This window comes from Struthio camelus, chromosome 6, assembly GCF_040807025.1.
Source record: "Struthio camelus isolate bStrCam1 chromosome 6, bStrCam1.hap1, whole genome shotgun sequence".
NCBI classification, from domain to species: Eukaryota; Metazoa; Chordata; class Aves; order Struthioniformes; family Struthionidae; genus Struthio; species Struthio camelus.
The window spans coordinates 14,812,461-14,833,530 of NC_090947.1; the positions used below are offsets into that span (position 1 = coordinate 14,812,461).

The window sequence follows — 21,070 nt, forward strand, 5'->3', positions numbered from 1 at the left end:
AACGCACGCATGTAATCGGTACGAAGGGAAGCAGGTGTCCCCCATGCGTCCCCCATTAGTCATGTACCACCAGGCGGGTGTAGAGCCCTGAGGCCGGGAAGTGGCTGGTGGCCCCGAGGCCACCGTGCCTGGAAAGGAGCTGCAGCCAACAGGACGGAGACCTGTGGGGGCGAAGGGCCTCCGGAAATCTTCTGGGGTGCGGGATACTCCTTTGCAGGCCAAACAACTTCATGAATTCCACTGGTGATGGAACAGTTTCCTTCCCCACACATGGGAAAGCATGTGTCCTTTCCCATCTGTCTTAGTAAGCATTAATAGAGTTCTTGCTCTAAATTACACACACCTAAACCATCAGGAACTTCCACTGCCTAAACAACAGTCAAACTGCCTGTTTTTAGCAAAGGACAACAGAAGTCCAACAGCACATTGTTTTGAGGTATTTATCACTGATCTGTTTTGGCCAGAAGTTTGTTAGGAATTATACCATACCTAGAATCAGCTCTTTACAGCTGAAACAATTTGCCCTCCAACAACTACTTTATATGAAATAAACTCAAATTAGCTCCAAAAGAATGTTCATTTATATTCTCTGGAAGTGAAATGACAGAACTCTTTTTAAAACCTACTTAATCAACACAAAAAGGCTTTTTTTCACTTTCTTATTGAGAAAACAAATTCTCTTACCTTTCATCTGGAACACTCTCTACTATTTATCTAATATAAACAGTACCAGGCTAACAAGAACAAGGGAAGACAACTGCTTTATTATTTTATATCAGGTTATATAATTTCACCTGACTTAGCATCTTAGAAAACCTTCAAAAACTGGTTGTCCAGGCGTTAGAAAGCAAGTAGAACCTTAGGTCTACCCCTGCAATTTTATTACTGTAACGATTTGACAAATGAACAATCATGTACAAATGCTTGATACAGTGTTCCTCTGTCAAAATGCTTGCTCCTTGTGAATGTTTTAATTTAAACAAGCATTTTACATGTTGAACCACAAAGTGTTAGTGATCTTAAAAAATCTTAAAAATGTAATGATTCAATTAATGCTGAGTTACTCCATGCGTGAATGAACAATTTGACCTGGGCTTGAATACAGTATTTTAATAATGCAGCTGCCATCTTCATTGGTCTCTACATTTCCTGAAAACTAATCTGCCAAACAAGTTTTACAGTATTAATCTTCTGCGCTTCCGTTCTTTGAGTGCTGAGTTAGTAATGCTCCACAATTGCATGTTATTTCATTGAAATGCTACATTTTTTAGAACGTTTACAGATACTATAACTTTAAAATTAAGACAGATATACTTTCAGCTGAAGACAAACTGTCCTTGCCTTCGAACAGTTACAGGTTTCTAAGAAGCTTCAGGGCAAATAAGGCACTTATTCTGAAATATTTTGAAATGCCTCTCTCTAACTACATGGGGTGCTGTATCTGCACTTTTAAGGTATTTTTTCCAAGGGGCTGTCATAACCATAGTGGTTATGTATTTCAACACTTAGTAGCATAACACATTTTTCATAAGATGTGCAGAAAATCTGAGATACACTAAGACGCACTTTACCACAGTTATCTTCATAGAAAGCAAGAAACCCTATGCCCTGAAGAACCGTACTCGCACCACCTTATTGGCACCATTCTAATAAGCAGACTCAAAGTGCTGGACCCAGCTAAGCTTTACATGCAATACCAACCAGCCACACGTCGAGTTCATACAAACCATATTTATTAGCCCGAGTCCTCAAAAACCGTGTTTTTAAATCCCATTATAGCTTGATTCATTTCAAGGTAAAACTACAACTACAGAAATATACTTTGAACAGATCCAAATTTAGGGTTGCTTTAACTGAGTAGTTCAGTCCAATGGAATCATTAATAAAATTACTGATATGCAAAAGTATTTAGCAGTCATTGATGAAAAACTACAATAACTTTGGATAAACGTTTAGAACTTCAAATATACAAATGATTTTAAAAATAACTAGGAATTCTATAACTGCAGATGACAGCAGCATTACAGTTAATATTTAATCATGATATTGTGAGAATGTTCAGTAGTGGAAGACAGGATTAACATATTGCTTTAAAACATTCCATTACTTTCTGCATCTGTTTACTGATAATAAAAGAAACAGCTGTTCTAAACGTAACATTAACAGGTGTAAACCGTTCATTTGAGATTTTAAAACAATAATTCTCATCCATTTCCTCTTTAACTATTTCAAAATGACATTATGATCACCACTCCTATTAGCTTACACAATTAACTTATAATTGTTTAACCTCTTCTCATGTCCACAAAACATATACATGTGGCGTTAGCTTCCTTCTCATTTTGTGCAAAAGACTCTGTTCTTATGCAGTGCACATCCTGAACTAATTCACCAGATGTGTTCCATAAAATGTTTGGTCACACTATTCAGCAGCTTTCCTTTAGCAACTGTTCTATATCAAATTTACTGCAAAAAAGCATCGTAATTATGAAGTAACACTGTATCAAATTCACAGAACTAATATCTCGCTATGTTTAGTCAAACTATGAATGATAATTGAGCTTGAAATTGTATATTTACTTTAAATAAGTCCTCCAAATCATCTGCAACAATGTGTGCTTAATTCGAAGCCATTAACAAAAGATTTAACATTTCCACATTTATACTCTTCATAATTTTAGATATGATACACCATACTTAGAGAAAATAAAAGCTACATCTGGTAGCTTTCCATTTGCTAAATTAAATGGATGCACCGTAAGTTTCTTGCAACATAGCTGCTAATGCAGTCTTTTAAATGCTAGGTACAAAAGAGACCAACAATTCTGGAATTCTTCATACTTCATTTTAAATACTGCTATCACGGCTGAAAAATTAATTTGGAGTTACAGGTTTGCTTAGGGGAGAAGAAAAAAAAAAGGGGGGGGGGGACCAAAAACCTACAACCCACAAAACTAGACCTGCTTTACATCACATAAACCATTTCAGAAGACCATTTCTGAAGACCAAACACTACAACTCTTTCAAAAAATGAGCTGGTCTTTGACGATTACTTTGATGAGAGTAATGCCGACGTGTATTTAGAAACAAAACAAAAGAACAAACAAAAAAGGCCTGAAATGAAACCACACGCGTAAATTATGACCAAAGAATAATTGCTTGTAAAACTAACTACAATAAGTTACTTGGGGGTATTGAGTCTGTTATTAAATATTTTAATATTCCATTTTAAATATGGAAATATAGGCAAAGAGCCCATTTTAACAACACATATCATAAAGATATTACTGCTGCCGATGCTTTGCTAAGTGCTTTGAAATAAGCGGCGCGCGCCTCTGTTTTTGTTATCATCTTCTGAACCGCTACTATTCACACTAAAGGAAGAAAGGAATCCACGAAAATACTCCAAATCCTTCTCACACGCATATTTCTTAACACAAGAGGAAACAGCAACTTTGTTATTAAGATTGTTAATACATTTAGAAGAGAACAACTGAGAAGGCGTTACCTCCCTTTCAGCTCTATACTCACGTTTACTCGCAGGCCAAAATTTGCTCTTCATGCTACCAGATTTTCCTGTATTTAAAAAGAAAACCAACAGTCAATGCTTTCATATTAAAAAAAAAAAAAAAAAGGCAAAAGCACACAACTTTTCAGGATTTGGGTGAAGCAGACCCTGGAGCGGGACCCACGGGGCCCAGGAGGCAGCCCGGACCGCGTCACAGCGGGCTCAACGAGCCAGCAAGGAGAAGAGCAAGGAAGAGGCAGCTCTTGAAGGCCTACCCTCGCGCACCTGCGCCGGCCGGTTCCCACAACAACCGTACCGCCGTACCGCCGCTGTGCTTAGCCGCTCACCCTCGCCTCTTCCCGCCTGGCGCCCGAGCGCCCGCTGGCAGCTTGCCCGCTGAAACCGCGCCGTCACCTCAAGGCCTTTGAAGCTGACGTTAGTCTCATCGGACAAAGATACGACTATCTGGTCCGACGTAATTAAGATACAGCTATTTTTACCTTTCGGGAAAGAATGAGCAGATCGATTATTCGTCTCATTAAATACCGTACGTCGCCCAGATTACTGCTGACAACTGACAAAAAAAACCCTCGAATTCGCAAACGCACAGGTCTTGGCGACGAATTTCCTTTCTCCAGCTTGCCTTTGGCTCTCCTCGCGCTAACGGGCTGCTCTTTAAACTCTAGCGGTTTGCATCCGAACAAGAGCAAAACCAAACAAGCTGCAGCCTTCCCTACCCACCGCAAGGCTGGGATGCCGTTTCCCGCCCCGAGCGGCACCGCCTGCCTGCGTCCCCCCGTGCCCACCGACGTCTCGGGCACGGAGTGACGCCAGCAGCCGACGCGCCGGCCGCTTTCCAGCCAGGCTGCCGCCTCGCCTCTCCCTGAGGAGCTGGGCAGGGACCCCACCGACAGCTAGCACTTTCCTTTAGTACAACTGATGAGCTGCTACGGAGCGCAGCTGATGTCTTCTGCACTTATTTTTCCTTTCTGCAGTTTGCTATTATAAACGTATCTTCTATCTGAAAAGAATAAACTTATGGCATAAAAAATGGAAACATTACTTTTCAGTTCAGCATTTACATGTTGCCGTGTATTACTGTGAAGTGATTTCTTAACTTAGTCCCCCAATGCAACACTGATACAAAGCAACAGATCAGTAATTTGCATTTTTACATTGTGTATTTGCTTATCCGATCGGACAGTCTAATCTGCAGACTAGCTGATACTGCAGCCTGTCAGCAACCTTCTAACCATTTATCTAGCAGCAACAGAAACAGTGCTAGGCCAAGTGCAACGATATATAAGCCTGCAGCAATAAGAAAAGCCTGAAACCAGTTTTGAACATTTCTTTAATAAATTCATAATGGAAAAAATAGCAAACTCATAATGTATAGAACAATGCATTATTTGCAATTTTCAAGTAGCACTTCAAATTTAACCCCCCCAAAACTCTAGGAGGTGAACTTACGATAATAAAAAGTCATTACATAAAGGCTTTGAACAAAACATGCTGAAATTATACAGTAAGTAATGATCAAAATTAAGCAAGAGAAATATGATCCAAACAAAATGTTCCATTTACTGAATAATTTCCTTGGATTTGTGCTTGTTAACTTCTGGAATATCTGTTAAGTGATGAAAAAAAGGACGACCATGAACACAGCCTTTATTTTCCTTTCCAAGCTGTTGCTTCATCCTGTAAATTGTGTTTTGAACATCTTCTTTTGACAAATGTAAGGGCAGCTGCCGAGCTAAACGTACTGCTTCTCCCTGCAGAAGGGAAAAACAACAAAACAAAACAAAAGCCCAATAGTTTTAAAGTATCACTTTGTAACACGCAAACCTGGGGCTACCAGGCAACAGGAACTGTGCACTCACTGTTCACAGGTCGTTCTTCTCTCTCCTGCTGTCAAAAATTTTAAATCCCAGTAACCCAAATGTAACTCTAAGCATATCTTACATGACACTTCTACAACAAACAGAGTGGCACACAGTCAGGCTCCTGCTCATGCTTGCTCTCTTTTTCTTTTCAGGTCCACTCTGGCAAGATGCTCAATGTTTCTGAGTATCTTTTTTCCTGTTGGCACCAGTAGCAGCTGAAGATGTTTAGCAGTTCACAAGACACGTTCTACATCGCAAAATTAAGACCTAGCCTAAATGAAGTCGTACATAGCTGACTAAAAGTTTTGAAAACATTGTACTGGTATTTTAGAAGATCAGTCTTGTATTAATCACAGCCTATTGCATCCAGTTATCTCATAATACTGGAAACCAGAAGTGATTGTTAAACACACTTACTGAAGCACCTATCTACAAAGAATCCAACAGCTACAACAAGAAGTTGTCAGGTTTTTGGGTTACTCTCCCAAGTGGGCTTTCCTATCACTGCCTTCTCTCCTGTACTTTAGTAATGCTGCCTAGACAGGAATGGATGAGGAACACACTCTTCCTTCACCATGTACAAATCTGAGGCAGTATTCATAATTTTTTAATCTGAATATCGTGTTTGTGAGTTTTTTTTCTTACCTCTCTTCCATGGCTTAAGAGCACTGCAGACTACTCTCTAGCTAGGAAGGTAACCATTTTACCATTCCTCTATTCTTTCTTTTGAGTCTCCCAAAAGGTGGCAAAAGACACCGACGCACTGCTCAAACATGAACCTTACAAGTTGCAAATCTGAACACAGTGAACTGTGTTTCCACAGTGTTTAGTCCATGAAAATGGTCAAAAAAAACCCCTAGTCCTTATTTTTAAGATCAATTTATTTCACGATTGCAAATCATACGTTAACGTGTCTTTTCCAGCTACTGTTACTGCCGTACAAGCTTCCCCCCACCAGCCACAACAGCTCCTCATAGGATCAACAACCACTCTTAATAACCTAACTTATTTTATAATCTCTTGATATATACATCTATCAAGGCGTCTTTCAAACACTAGCCTTCGTACAGATCAACTCCATCCCCCTCAACCTGATGGGTATTTCTAAGTAGAGGAGATAAGGCTTCTGTCCCCACACCAAGGGACAGAAAAATCATTCTCATCTCAACATTTATCCCACCCTCCCATTAAACTTCTTCCGTGGGTACACCTGCATGGTTCAATAGTACACAACAGAATCACACTGCCTCCAGTGGCAGCTGCACACTTACTGCCTCAAAAAGACAGGCCAAGATTTGTACAATTAATGCTTAAAAGCTAAAACACATGCTCTAGCGTAAATGCCTAGGTCACATCTTGGGGTAGTCCAATTCAGAAAAGTACATTAAATAAAGTGCTTCAGTAAGAACAGACTTCACTTTTTTTTTTTTTTTTTTTTTTTTGAACAGAGATCTTAAGAATTGGGATTTAAGGTCGCATTAGCTGAACGTCTAGACAAGGAGAACTATTACTGTTAGTTACTCCAGCTTTCCTGAGAACAAATATTAGCAAGAGTCATTCCAGTTCCAACTGTTGCATAGTGACTTCTGGAAGAAAATACATTAGAAATTCTTTTACTCTAGAACCATATTTACTCTAGGAACACATGGTTTCCTCTCTGCCAGTACACTACACAACTGATTCACTCCTGCATTGCATAGAATCAACTTCTGCTACGACTCCTTTGGTTGTCACCATATGCTCCTGTTCCATCAACTGCAGAAGTTATTGATGTTAACTAAACACAAGCATTTGTCTCAATATCATGCAGAAGCATACGAGTTTCACTGCATGTGAGACATCTTTTAATTCAATGCTTTCATTTTAGTAATAGCTTGCTTTTTTGGTAAAAGCTTCCCTTTATGTATCTCTAATCTGTCTTTGAATGAATCACAGAAATTTTTCTTCTGTAAGTGGTAATGGTGTGCTCTCTGACTGTTGTGAGGCGTGTGTCTCACTGAGGTTTATATGAAAGTTAAGCTTCAATTAATGCCTAATTTTCATACCTTAAGTCATTTTCATACACTAAGTCATTTTATAATTTTTTTCAGATTTATTTATAAAGGAGTGAAATCTTCCTGACTGTTCTAGAATCAACTGCATTCCAGAGTTTGTAAGCAATTTTACAATAGTTCTGTTTTCTAACATGGAGAAATGCCTGTCTATAGTGTTTCAGAATAATACAGAGGGATATTTAATTAATTCAGATTGCCTTTCTAGTCTGAAAACTGCCTACGTAGAGATACCTGGTGAAGACCAGCTCTCGGCATGCAAGACGTCACACGGGGTGATGGCTGCTTTTGGACACGTTTGATGAAAGCATTCTGTTAAGTAATGCAGAACCTGTGCAACTCAGAGGATATGGCATTCCGTTTCTTTTCAACAGCAATTTCTATTTGGAAGAGAACTACACTTAACTAGAACAGAAAGTTGAAGGAAGATTTTCAATTGGTTTAAGAATTTATTATAAGCTTAGATGGCCAATACTTAAAAGCAAACTATTATGTCTTACCTCCAAGTAATTTATCACTTTGAGAGGTCTACATTCATATACTTCCTTTGCATTTTTATTAGCTATTGCATTCAGAACTTCTTTCAAATCAGAAATACCATAATATGACAGACAATTAGCCAGGCCTTCTATTTCCAGACGATTTTCTGTAGCTGAAGCACCTGAAAATACAAAACCAAAACAGTCCATTTTATACACTGCTTTGATGTCTAAATTCAGAGAAAATTAAACTGACATAAAAATCACTTCAGTAAATTAGCCTCAAGATTTCAATAAAACTAGAAAACTTTGTTTGCACCTTTCCTGGAGTGAAAAGTGTTTCTTTACCCAAGGTTTCATAATGATGACGTCTCCCTTTTCACATCACAAATGTTTCAGTTTATTTAATTCAAATCCTAGTTCGCACTGTTCAAATGCTTAAAGCATTTTGTGGCATTCCCAGTGTTAAGCACAGCTTTAATTAAAGCTGCTACAGCTTTAGTTAAAACACACATGACATTAAAGTAGAAGCTAGTAATAAATTGCAATTTAGTTTAGGAGAAAAAAACCCACACATTCACAGTGTTGGCACACTTCCTACATCTGTAGGAAGTAGAGACATCTGTAAACATCTTGGTTTAAACATCTGTATAGTTCAAATGTTATCATGGTAAATTCAACTTCCACTGCAACGAAAAGCAGTTTTTACTTCTGCCACAGCAGAGGAAGAATCCAAGCTCATATAACTAAAGGTTCCATGACAGCATTCATACTCGATCATATGACGCCACTGCTGCAGCTCAATACCAGAAGGAAATGTTTAAATGAACTTCCCAACAAGATAGCTATTCAGTCTTTGGGGTGTAAGAGATTTCATTTTTATTCACACTGCCTACCAAAAATTTTAATGAAACTCCTACTGTACAGCTAATTTGTCTTCCAGTCTGGATCAGAAATAACATCCTCAAAGGTCAGGCTCGCAAGTCCTCATAGAGTCCTTCAGAGCTCCTCACCTCATTTATGTTGGGTGCATAGAAATCTCAACCCAACCAGCATGGCATCTTCCCTTTTCCTCCACTACAAGCCTAAGAAACAAGGACTTAACAGGGAGACCATGGAAGAACATGATTCATAATGAAAATAAATCCACTTCTGTGTAATGGCCCAGACTTTTAAGTTGTCCAAGGTAGGATGAATCACATTCAGCCTAGGTCATGAACTGTTTTTTGCAAAGTCAAAAAAAGCTGAAGACAAATAGATTTGTACAAAGAGGATTCCACTAACACGATAAGCAATCATTCATGCTCTTAATAAAGATACAGACTAATATAATCAGCAGTCTGAAAGATTTTAGAAACAAGAGAAATGCAACATAACTCACTATGATTATCTACTACCAGGCACTGTTTATTTGACAGTCATTAAATGAGAGCATAGATGAACAGACTCATTGTACACATTGTAAAGTTTTGTAAATATAGCTGTGTCACCAGGTAAATACTGCTGCTGGATGTTTTCAAGCTTCACTGCAGGAGATACTTTGACCAGAGTGGAAATTTGATATAGGGAACAAAAAAAAAAAAAAATCACATAACCTCCTTTCAGCTACATATTTAACACCACTTTACATTTGAAACTTGATTCCCTTTTTCACCTAGAACTGTCTTCCTCCTCTTTTTTTTTTTTAAGTTGTCTTCCCCTAATCTTGGCTAGCAAAACCAGTCATATTTTTTAGGTATTGCTGCAAGCCTGTGATCAGAATCAACTGAAAGCAAAATTTTAAGCTATCTGAGAGTTTGCCAGTTTATTAAAGGTGAGATATGACCATGTACTGTATCAATATTTCTCCAAGGGAAAGGCTGCCAGTAAGAGACAGCAGCAAAGATAAAATCTGTTTTTAATCTCCTTCAGCTATTCTCTCTTCATTTTTATCCAAATTTTGTTTTAATGAAAGTAAGACTAGATTTGAGTAGCTGTGCCAAACCATTTGCCTATGCTTCCTTTCATCTAAAACGAACAGTTTATACTAATAAGAACACATCCTATTTGACAGCCTTTCAATAGAAAGCTCTATATGTTACTAAAGAGAGGACACGGAATTTTGTTGTTAACGTTAAAGTTCTCAGTTTAAAAGTTGTTATTTCTACGGCTTCAACTTAAAATTTCAGGGCAGTGTGGTTCTGGATTTGTAAAAAAAACTTTTTTTTTTTTTTTTTTTAAATTGTAAAGCAGTTGGACATGCCTGCTAATCAGATTGCTAATGCTCAAAACTCTCTGATATTACCAATAGCAATTTCCCTGCCTGCAAATTTTGACAGCCAGATTTGACTTCAGGATACTGTTTATTCATCTGAAAGCCAAAGGGGACCTTGAGGAGTCTAACTTACAAACAAACGATACAAACACCATTTAACAGAAATTTCCCACTTTGGTACTTCTGTTTATGTGTCATTCACCTTCAGGTCTTTAGACTGAAAAGTAGCCCATTGCATGCTGACTAATACACAGTCTTTCCAGGGATTTAGATATTGGCAACATTTGATGATATAAGCAGATGCCCGAGCCTCAGTGTACTTGTAAATTTTTGACAACGTATACCTTTAGATGTTTGAGTATTCAAACAGCAGTTCTCAAGCAGTTTCCACAGCAATTTCTGTGAAATGCTTTGCAACTTCCAAGGAAAATATTTCAGTGGACAAATAAACTAGTTTTCAACTGACTAAAAATGTGGATTTCTCATTGCTACAAATTTCCCCTTTCTCTTTCCAAACAAAGCATTCACAATCATCTTTGGATAATTCCTTCTTGATGGCCAGGAAAAATCATTCTCTTCCAGCTGCCACCTAGATTAGGTGACACTATAAGACCATTTATCTTCCAGTCTGTGATCAAAATCAAACTGAAATAAAGTAGCAGCATGATTTTCCAGTGGTAAGTGACAAGAACTCAGGCTGCTTATATTACCAAGAAAGATGCGTTATGTACCTGTTAGTATTCTTTGAGCCCTTGTAAGCACAGTCTTTGTCTATACCTCTGTTGGGTTCACATACTCTATTAGGCAGACAATTCTAGCCTAACCACTTGCCTAGGAGCATGACTCGAGGCTCATAGTTACAAAATAGGGTAAGAGCTCTCAGTTCCTTTCCCCTCAAGGATTCACATCTCTCCGCTGGACTTTCACAGAGGGAAACGAGACAGATGTGCTCTGAAGGTGTATATATAGCAAACACATCTTAAGAAGAGTGGACAGAAAGTAATCCATCTTATTTCTTTAAATGCTTGTCTATATGCACGGGTCATTAAAAGCTATACCCAGCAAACAAGTGCCTGGAAGATCCCAGAACTCAGAGTTACGTCAGCACAGATGGATTCCTCTCCTCTTCCTCTCCATGGGATCAGAAATGCATCAGATGGATCCTAAGGAAAAGAAAGCTCTAGGAAAACAAACAAACAAACCAACCTACAAAACCTGACATTTTTTCTTAGCCTCTAAAGTCAGAGTACCTCTCAAGGGATATCAAGTTCAGATCACTCTGAAAGAGAGCATACAAAGTCTCCACGAGGTGAACAGCTTTGAGATGAACGGTCTGTGCTCCAACTCCAGAGACTGACTTCCTTTCCGCATAGCAGAAGTCACCCTGCATCAGCCTGTTTACGGTTTAAGGTGATGGTATTGTCTGTAATTGCCCAAGTACGCTGTCCTGTGATGTCAGTTTGAAAGGCAAGGTAAGCATAAAACTCACGGCTCCAGTGTGCTGTTATGAGGACTGGGAATGCCTGCAGACAGTACACCCTGAGTCTCCAAATCAGCAGAATGGGCTCCCTATCAGAAAGAGAAGGGTCTGCAATTAAGCATGCGGACCACAAGAGGGAAGGGGAACAAAGTGGCATTGCTATATAGATGTTACCGGTACCTGCCAAAATAAAGAAAACTGAAAACATGATGTAGGACAGACATTACTGTTTGCAATTGAATACTGGGAAGATAGGCTGCTCAAAGAAACACGTGAATTCCTGCCTGCTCGTGCATTTAGTGTCATATGGTGCACTGGGGTTCGGAGTGAGGTGGATCTGTGCTATGCCTGTGAGAAAGACTCCAGGTAGGTTATTACAGTAACTGCAGTTCAGAACCACCCCACTAGCTAAAAGCTCTTGACCATTGAAGAGTCTAGTTGTATTTCTACGAATTCCAAGCGCTCTAAGGGAACAAGATTCAATTTCTGTGTATTAATTCCAAGACTCCCCAAATTTAGAGAAAGACTATCAAAATTATTTATGCTAAGACATGAGCTGTCCCTTACAGACCAATCATCCAAATAAGGATAAATCAATTCTACCTTTTTTTGCAGGTAAGCAACTATCAGGATCAAAATCTTTACAGAGTTCCTCAGTGCCATATGATGTCAAAAGGCAAGACTTTAAACTTCAAAGAAGTATCTTGAATAAAGACCAGCTGAAATGAAAGCTCTATGTAGCAAAGGAATTACCAAAGTCACCTTTCCAAATTCAATCAGATGTCCAGATTGTTGTTGTTGTCATTGAATAAACAATAGTTCCTGTTAAACCCTCCCTTCCCCTCACCTAGGGGAAATAAGGAATGGAGCTAGGGTCCCACAGTTGAGTTGTCTCTTTACTATGTACTTCAGCAGATATTCATGACCATGGAGATGGGAGAGCAGAATGGAACATAGGATTGCCAAACGATGTAAAAGTCTGCCAGTAAAAAAGTGCTGCACTAGGTAGGATGTGCTACAACTGTGTTACAGAAGTGAGGCTTCATTCCTCTGTGGCGAGATTCTCAAAAGTCTGCCTCCAAACCAAACCGAAAGTTGCTGTGTTAATACGCTCAATCCCATACAGACTACATTTAGGCAACTCCTGATGTCTAGCTTGTTTAGAGTGTATTGCACAATGTGAAATAGAGATTTCCTTTTGGTAGATGGCAATAAAACACCCAGAGACCATGGGATTGCTTTGCAATTTTTAACAGAGCACCTTGTCTAGACATCAACTTTAAGAATAAAATAAAAGAATCCCCCCATCATCATCCCAGCTTGGGGGAATTTCAAGCATGTTCTTCAAGAAATCTAAGACCATTAACCAGGACCATCTTTGAATACCCGTAGTCATTGCAATCAATTTAGCAGCAGTGCCAAAGGGAACTATGGATTATTGAAGAATAGCACTATTTTATATTTGAAGAACAGCACTATTTTATATTGCCCTCTATTTCCAAATTCTTCTGATAGAAACTGAAAGAAGAAAACCGAGCAAGAAATGCAAGTCTTTTAAAATTAGAACATCACTGAAACATATATCTTATTTGAAAACAGTCACCATATTTGTAGTCCTTGTCATGGGTAGCATCCTAGCTTGACTGTTTTTCCATGTACCCACAACAGCTACAAGGGGAAAGTGCTATGCTAGGCGAGAAAAGAAACCAGTGCCCCCATGGAATAAACCTTTCTCTGCCTATTCATCTATGCACTGCCGCAGAAGTATCTGGGTCTTGCTAAATTAGACGTACTAGTGTAAAGGCCCACATTAACATGTGGGTAGACTTTAGTGACTGAGGCATAGTGGGGAATGTACAATATGTTGTGTTAGCTAAGATGATTCCCACACAGAAATGTTCAAGAATTTTGTCTTTAAGTTCTAGCTCTATTACCAGTTCAGAAAGAGACCATGATTACAGCAACCCTTCCTGTTGGCTTCTCAGTATCAGCTTGGAAGCAAAGGGATTGAGGCCTCTGAAGGTTGACTGAAATGCAGGAGAGACTTTCCTTGGTTTCATCTCTCGAGAGGTGACTGAGAAAAGGTGAAATAGTACAGCCAAGAGTTATAGCCTGTTCTACTAATGAAAGAGAAGGCTCATGGGAATAGTAACAATTTCTAGAGTGATCCTAAGAAGTTAGGAGCTATGGCAACTATTAAAAGGTATAGGTGAGGAATTAACTTGAGCCGGGGATAAAACAGACAGTAAGGCATGGCTTCTGAAGTGCATCTCAGCCTTCTCTCATGATTCCTCTTATAAGGCTACATGGAGAACTCCACTGTTGAGCCCTGGATGGAGAACTACTGTAAGGATTACAAGCATAGGGATGAAAATCTACTATTTTTTCATTTATTGCCTCCCAAGGCATTTAGACTGTCCTTAGGAGAGGTGTGAAGTTGTCATAGGGGTTGAATAAGGTCTATTTTAAGAAACTTTGGTCATAAAAAGGCTAACAAATTAAAGAGACAGTGATGGGACAACCTATCAATATCTCAAGACCCCTGTGTCCAAGTGCAAGCTTGAGATCGTTACACTTGCTCACAAAAGAGTCCTACTGAGGTTTTCAATGCCAAAGCAAGAGGTCCGGTATTACAGATACATATCTGGGTATCATGGGTAAACTTAATTTGTGAAAATGGGCAGCAATACTTAGGTTGCTTCTCTTTTTCTTTGGGAGAATGTGCAGAGCTTTAAGCAAATAACCAGTGTATCCTACTAGACTGAAAATCCTCTTCAGACATTGCCAAGGGACAAGGAAAGCCTCCTCTTCTGTGGCCAGTATCCCCAAACGTAGCACTGGAACAGTTAAGTTTCCTTTGTTCTTTTTTTGGTGGGTAACTTAGGGCTACTGATGGTATCACAGACCATCTTATTCAAATGGATCAATAGAAGAGTTTGTTATTTTGCCAGAAGAAATCACTTTCGCATTCAACTTAAAAGCTAAAGAAATTGGACCTTTGCTGCTAACACAGAAGATGTTTGTCAGAAAATGGAAGTTTCATACCACAGGAAATAAAACTCTTAATGCCAGGAAGAAAAACGAAGCCGTGCACCAGTGGCCATTAATAAGAAATCAATCAGAAATCAGAAAGGGACCTCTAGCATGATCATGCCAGGCTTGAAGCTTCCAAGGAACGTACAGACTTTCAAATATATTGCAGTAGATCTTGACAGCAAGAAAGAATTAATAGTTCAGTTTAGAAAACAGCAAATACTAGGCCTGAGCGAATCTGACCAACAAGTTTGGAAAAAACTGAGTTATAAAGGTACATGCACAAAGAAGGGTGTTCAGGTGTGCTCGTATGCATACTGCTAAGGTGAAATGCTCTAGCTGCTATGAGTTAAATGCACATTTACATTTTGTGCACCTCTCCATGAATGGCAACAAACCATAATAATCATCCACTATACAAAGGTGCAGTTCCCCCCCCCCCCATTAACAACACATATTGAAGAAACAGCTTTTTTGAGGCCACTTCCAGTTCAACATCTGCCCCCATTTAAGACTGTGTCCAAGGTTCAAGAACCACAAAAACAGACACTAAACTTGGAAAACAAACAAAAATGCTTCTATAAGGATAGTGAAGAGAGTATTATGAAATAAACTTATCCTTTCAAAATTCAGAAAGGCTACAGAATACTCAGGTGTAAGCTGGACAAATCATGTCTGGTCTGCAGGTCATTCTACATAACGTGAAACAAGTATCTATAAATTAAAGAATCCCAAACTACATAGTGAAAGGCCCAGAAAAGGACATGTAAGAACTGTTAATAATCAATACCTGTGTTTCTGAAAAATAGCTTTAATGAGCATTTGTAACAGAGGTAGATAACAGCATATTTTAGAGACTAGTTGAAGAAAAAAGAAGAAAGAAAGGAAAGGAGGAACAGGGGAAGTAGTAAGCAAAAGTCCTTGGGTCAGTTGGAAATTAGGTGGGATTAAATTCCATTCGTTTGCTGGTATTTCTTCCTTTGTCTGCAATAGTAAGTGCTTTTAATAACAGAGGCTGTAACTGCTATAATGTCATCAGCAGAAGCTTATAAATATGACCGACAAGCCTCAGATATTATTAACATTCTATTCAAATAGTTAAAATGTAAGACTAGGAGAAAAATCCAAATTAGATTCCCAGTCTTCATACGGGCCAGCCATATGATATTGGTAAGTCCTTGACATATCCACGATGGCTCTTCAATCTGTACAGTGCATACAAAGCCAACTGAGCAGTGTTTTTACCTTTAATAACTCCAAACCTGACAAGAACAAATTTCCTTACAAGTTTTCATCACCTTAATTTTACATAGTTAGTAATGCAGTATTAGAATAAAACCTCTGTCTCACTAAGTCCAGTCCCTTGTTGTAACAGGCAGTTCTATTATTAATATATGATTATTTATAAATAACGATATTCTTAATACTTTCTGATCTTAAACTCAAACTCCATTTTAAATTGAGTTTCTCATCTCCAGTAGCACAAGACTGCTTAACAACTCTCTTCCTTTGTTGCCTAGGAATTGTCTTCCAGTGTTCACACTGAATTTATTCACATTCAGAATTGTGTTTCTAGAGACAAACCGCAGGCCTGCTCAGCTTTTGTTGTGCTAGACTGGATAAACCTTTTAAAAGCCTTCTTTTAAAACAGGCACTTTATTCCTCTGTTCATTCAATCTATGATTATTTTCCACAAACACCTCTTCTGCAAAGTTCTTCCTACTTACGAAGGGACTTAGCCAGCCAGGAGGAGGTGTCCTCAATTATGCCGTATGTGAATCAGAAAACAGTATAGGCTCTGTTCTTCCCAAGAGAACTGCTAGCCTCGGAGGGAGTTACTCTACATCCTTTGTTTGTACCTACCCTTAAAAGATCCCATATGTTACAGTAGATCTGTCATCACTGTACATATGCAGGGTGCTGTAACACATGAAGCTCTAGCATTTCTAACAGCTCCTATAGCAAGTCTTTTCTCTGAGCTGTCAGCTAGGTACTACCACCAAAGAAGTTGGCTTTCCTTGGAATTCTGCTAGCGGAAACCTCTTCTGCAGAGCTGACTCTGAGAGGGCTGCCTCCGGACTGCCAGCAGCACCACTCGCGAAAAACGTATAAACATTCGGTCTCTCTCGCTAACCTAAGAGGATCTTATATTAGACAGTACTGTTCTATGATAAACGAATCAGAGAAGAGAGTGAGAGAATGAGAAAGGGAGCGAAAGAGCAAGATCACATGAGATCTCTCTTCAAATTCCTTCAGATTATCAAAAGCATGATGGTGATCCTGTAGCCCTCCCTTTACTGCGTTACAATCCAGATATGACAGTAAGGCAATATCCCGATCCAGCTCCTTCCTGGACCTCCTCACCTGCAGAGCAGCAGAGGAATACTGAGCTAAAGCAGTACTCGCAGCAGCAATCAAGCATCACTCATGCAGAAGCCACTGGGCTAAGGAAGTCTCATTAATTTGATTTAAGTTCTGTCACAGATGGCAATTCTGGATATTAGCATTCAGCATTTTGAAAAAAGAATGAATAAAATGATAGAAAAACATAGATTTCAGGGCTTTCTTTGACACACTGGGATGTAGAGATAGGAAGGGCTCATCTACACGTCATCTAAAGACATTCCCTTTTTCATTAATGCTTTCTGTTCCGTTATCAGTTTCCATCATTTAAGTTTCTGTGTAGAAGATTACTTTCTTTGCCAAGTAAGAAAATCTGAAGGTTAAGAAAACCATGATGTTAGTGCTTTAAAAGATAAGGTGATCTAGAATAGTAAGATACTATAGATTAACAGTCATTCAGATCATTGAAACAGAAGAAACAGGCCCCAATCAAACCAAAAGAGATTTTAAAATCATCATACCTTGCACCACTTTTATCTGAAATCCATTTGCTACAAGCCTTGGATCTGACAAATAACTTGATCCATTGAATCTCTGGTAATCCTTCTGCATTTTACATAGAGTAGCCATATAGTGAGATCCACCAAGAAGACTGAAAAAAAAAGTCCCCAAAGTGAAAAAAATCCCTTAATTTGAAAATTAAAATAGAAATAGAATAGAAAATACAGGAAAAAACTGAATGCCCACGAGTGATCTAGATTTAAAAAAAAAAATTCTGAAAGAGTAATCTGTTTAAAGAAGAAACATAAAATATCAACTATTCACATATCTTAAAAAGCAACCAAATGTAGACATATAAAAATAATCACATCAGCCATTTTCTAATCCATGGGGGAAAGTTCGCTAGAGTGAAGTTGTGAAAATGCAGAACATTTCATCTTTCTCTGCGGGAAGAAATTTATCTTCACTGCGCTACCAATGAAATTAATCAAAATTCATACTTATTTCAGCTGGAGGATGACCAGGTCTGCTCATTAATATAAGCTAAAATTATATAAAACATAAAAATAGTATGGTCTTAAAGATGAATAAACGCAAAAAAAAAAAAGAAAAAACCACAGAGTTTGCAGAGAGGGCCTTACCACAGTTTACCACAGATAATTACCAAATGATACTTTAGACGACGTACAACTTTTTGGTCATTTCTACTATACCTGTCTGTTAATACAATTGGCTTGTCCAATTTCTCTACTGGAAGTTTATGATTCATCAGTAATCTTTTATGTAGCAGGGCTTCTTCCAGTCTATATGGATTCAGTAACATTATCTTTTCCTCAGTAGCAAATATCCATACATCAGGAAAACTCTGCCGACGGATGAGGCAAAGCTCGTGTTCATCTGAATCATTCCTCTTGTGCCTCGGGAATGTATGTTTACAGGAACTCAGAGAGAAGGGCACTGTCACAGTTTTCACAGGCTGGTCAGATTTCCGCTTCTTTTCAATCTGAGAATGAAACATGCTGTCAAGCTTCTGCTGGTTGGACAGAGAAGCCTTCAGCCTGGGTTTCTGTGCCCTCTCCGTCTCCTTCGCTGCCCTGTGCCCGGTCTGTTCCATGGCTTTCCTGGTCTGCCTGTTGTACCGTTCCAGGTCTTTAGCAGCTTTCATTTCATAACTTAAAAAGAGAGAATCAAATAGGAGCACAATCAGACACAAAACTGCAAATCCCAACTCCTGACATACTATCAAAAGGCAAGGTAACCATACCAATATAGAGAGGGATTTCTATGGCCCATTTAAGTAGCCATGTTAATACGCCTTCCGTTACAACTGAGGTGGGAAGGAGATCAGGGACAGTGCCCCTATTATTACCCTGTGAATACGGCGAGTTAGACGTTTTCCTGCATCATGACAGCTAGCAAAACCCGATTTACTGAAAGGGGAGGAGTAACCTGCATCATACAAAGAGCTACAGTAAGTTACTTTTGACCTGAGTCCTAAAGACTATGTTTGATCCTGATTTGCAATCAAATATAGAGCTTTGGGGAGTTTTGTCATAGGCACACACAGCCTGATTCACAAAGTCATTTAAGCTTCTAGAGCTCCACAAACCTCGAGGGGAGTCCAAGTGCTTACACAAGAGTTTGGGGCATAAATAGTTTGATAAGCCTCATCCATTGTTTAATATAAAGAAATACACTTCAGTTCAATGGGCCTAAAATTAGCCACATAAATACAAAGCCTGAGACTCCAGAACTGATATGATTATCATAGGATTCTGACATTAATCAAACTACAGATTTTTCAAAAAGTACTTGATAACAAACTACTCCTAAATGCCGTCTCATTTACTATTATACAGTAAAGCTCTATGATCTGATTGGACTCTTAATAAGTTTGTGAATGTCAGGAAGAGAGCTTAAGTTTTATAGATGCCAGGTTTATGCTTGCCTAGTGCATACGAATCTTACTTTTTGAAGGCTAAAGTACTGATTTGCTTAACTCCCTCCTACTGCCCTTATTTGATATTCTGAATTCTGTCAGCTAATTCAAAACAGCCCAATCTTCAATAAAAAGTAGTACTATCATATATAAGTATTGGAAATAAGTGTTTTAGCTGGTCATATTTATTTATTGCTACTTGCTGGAACAGTTTGATTCAATTATGTGTATGCATGCTGGAAAATTAAGGTCAACAAAAGGGTCACCATTTGCAATTAATTATGATGTGCTAGCATTCACATATGGTACCAATATTTAGTTAACTAAAAAAGTCAGCTTAAATAGTTTCTTGCAATAAATCATGTCCTAGAAAATATGGAATAAATGTTAAGATAAAAAACATCTGCTCTTTTTAAAATGAATGGATGAAATCACTTGAACAGAAAATTTTTATCCAGAATACACTTATAGCTTTGGCCAGGTCGGCTTTGACCAGATCAATAAATCCTTTGTTTTGAAATGACCCAATTGTTACGAAGGAGAATATTTAATTACAAGAGTACTGAGTTTTCAGTGATAAACTGATAATCCAAAACAAAATCACTTCCAAAGCAAGCCCAACTTGCCTGTTATTTTAGGCTTCCATCAGAAAAAAAAAAAAATCCAGTCTTACAAACATTGACTAGGAGGGTTTTCCAAGTTCATATACATCACTGACAGTGATTTGTCCAGAATCAAATAAAACAGCAGGTTTACAAGCTACAGGGAACTCCTTTTCCTTTTCAAGAAATCCTTCAACAGAGGCAACTATAATCAGGAAGGGCTACAAGAGCACTTAAGGTCCATCTCTACTTCGTGAACTAGGACTGCAAATTCAGGATCCTTTCTTCAAACTGCAAAACTGTAAAGCAAAGGAAATTTGCAAGACTGGGTGGAAGGAGGGAAGTGGAAGGCTAGAATGAAGTCTAGTTTCAAAGGCAACCTTGGTTTAAATGGAAAAATGGATCCCACGATTTATTACTTTCCCCTTGCATCTTAAACCCACATGAAATACTTAGTAAATAAATTTTAAACATAAGGTCTCTTAGACTGTCACACTGAGAAGACAAATAAGTTTACATGAATTTGACAACTTGTAAACTCTGACCAGAAAGGGCCTCTTGCATTGGCACAACGCACAGGTTTCAGGTGACAAGCACTGCTTCTTAAGAATGGAGAATACGGACCTACTGTGAGGAGTGAAGAGATGCTGGGGACAAGAGCAGTATGGGAGGACTGATACTAATTATTAATATCTGGTAGCACATGAATGGAGCTGCCTAGAGATACAACGGATGGCCAATGACCAGACATTACCATCATCCAAAGGAAAGAGAACATCTTTACTAGAAGGCAAAACACATTAAAAATATATTCTTTTCTAGAATTGCTTAGCAAGCATATTTCCCCCAGTATAATTTACAGCAAGAGTTGCAAATAAGGCTTAAAAAAAATCAAATATACATACATACATATATATATATATATTCACACACATATATGTATATGTATATATACATACACACGCACAAGCCAAGGTGAGGGCTAAGATGCATGAAA

At 38.5% G+C, this 21,070-nt stretch overlaps 1 protein-coding gene across 4 annotated transcripts in view; it reads right to left on the reverse strand.

Moving 5' to 3' along the window:
- Window positions 1-4,842: 4,842 nt before the first annotated feature.
- PMS1 (PMS1 homolog 1, mismatch repair system component) overlaps window positions 4,843-21,070 on the reverse strand; it is a 47,581-nt gene continuing 31,353 nt past the window's right edge. For 2 of the 4 annotated variants that reach the window (XM_068948319.1, XM_068948320.1), the window contains exons 11-14: window positions 18,246-18,704; window positions 17,553-17,683; window positions 7,943-8,103; window positions 4,843-5,280 (exon numbers count right to left, since the gene is read on the reverse strand). In XM_068948319.1, the coding sequence (XP_068804420.1) occupies window positions 5,089-5,280; window positions 7,943-8,103; window positions 17,553-17,683; window positions 18,246-18,704 (943 nt within the window). In that variant the 3' untranslated portion in view covers window positions 4,843-5,088. Of the gene's footprint in view, window positions 5,281-7,595; window positions 7,823-7,942; window positions 8,104-11,425; window positions 11,745-17,552; window positions 17,684-18,245; window positions 18,705-21,070 lie in introns of those variants that run through there. The other 2 variants (XM_068948321.1, XM_068948322.1) reach the window with 2 other exon arrangements.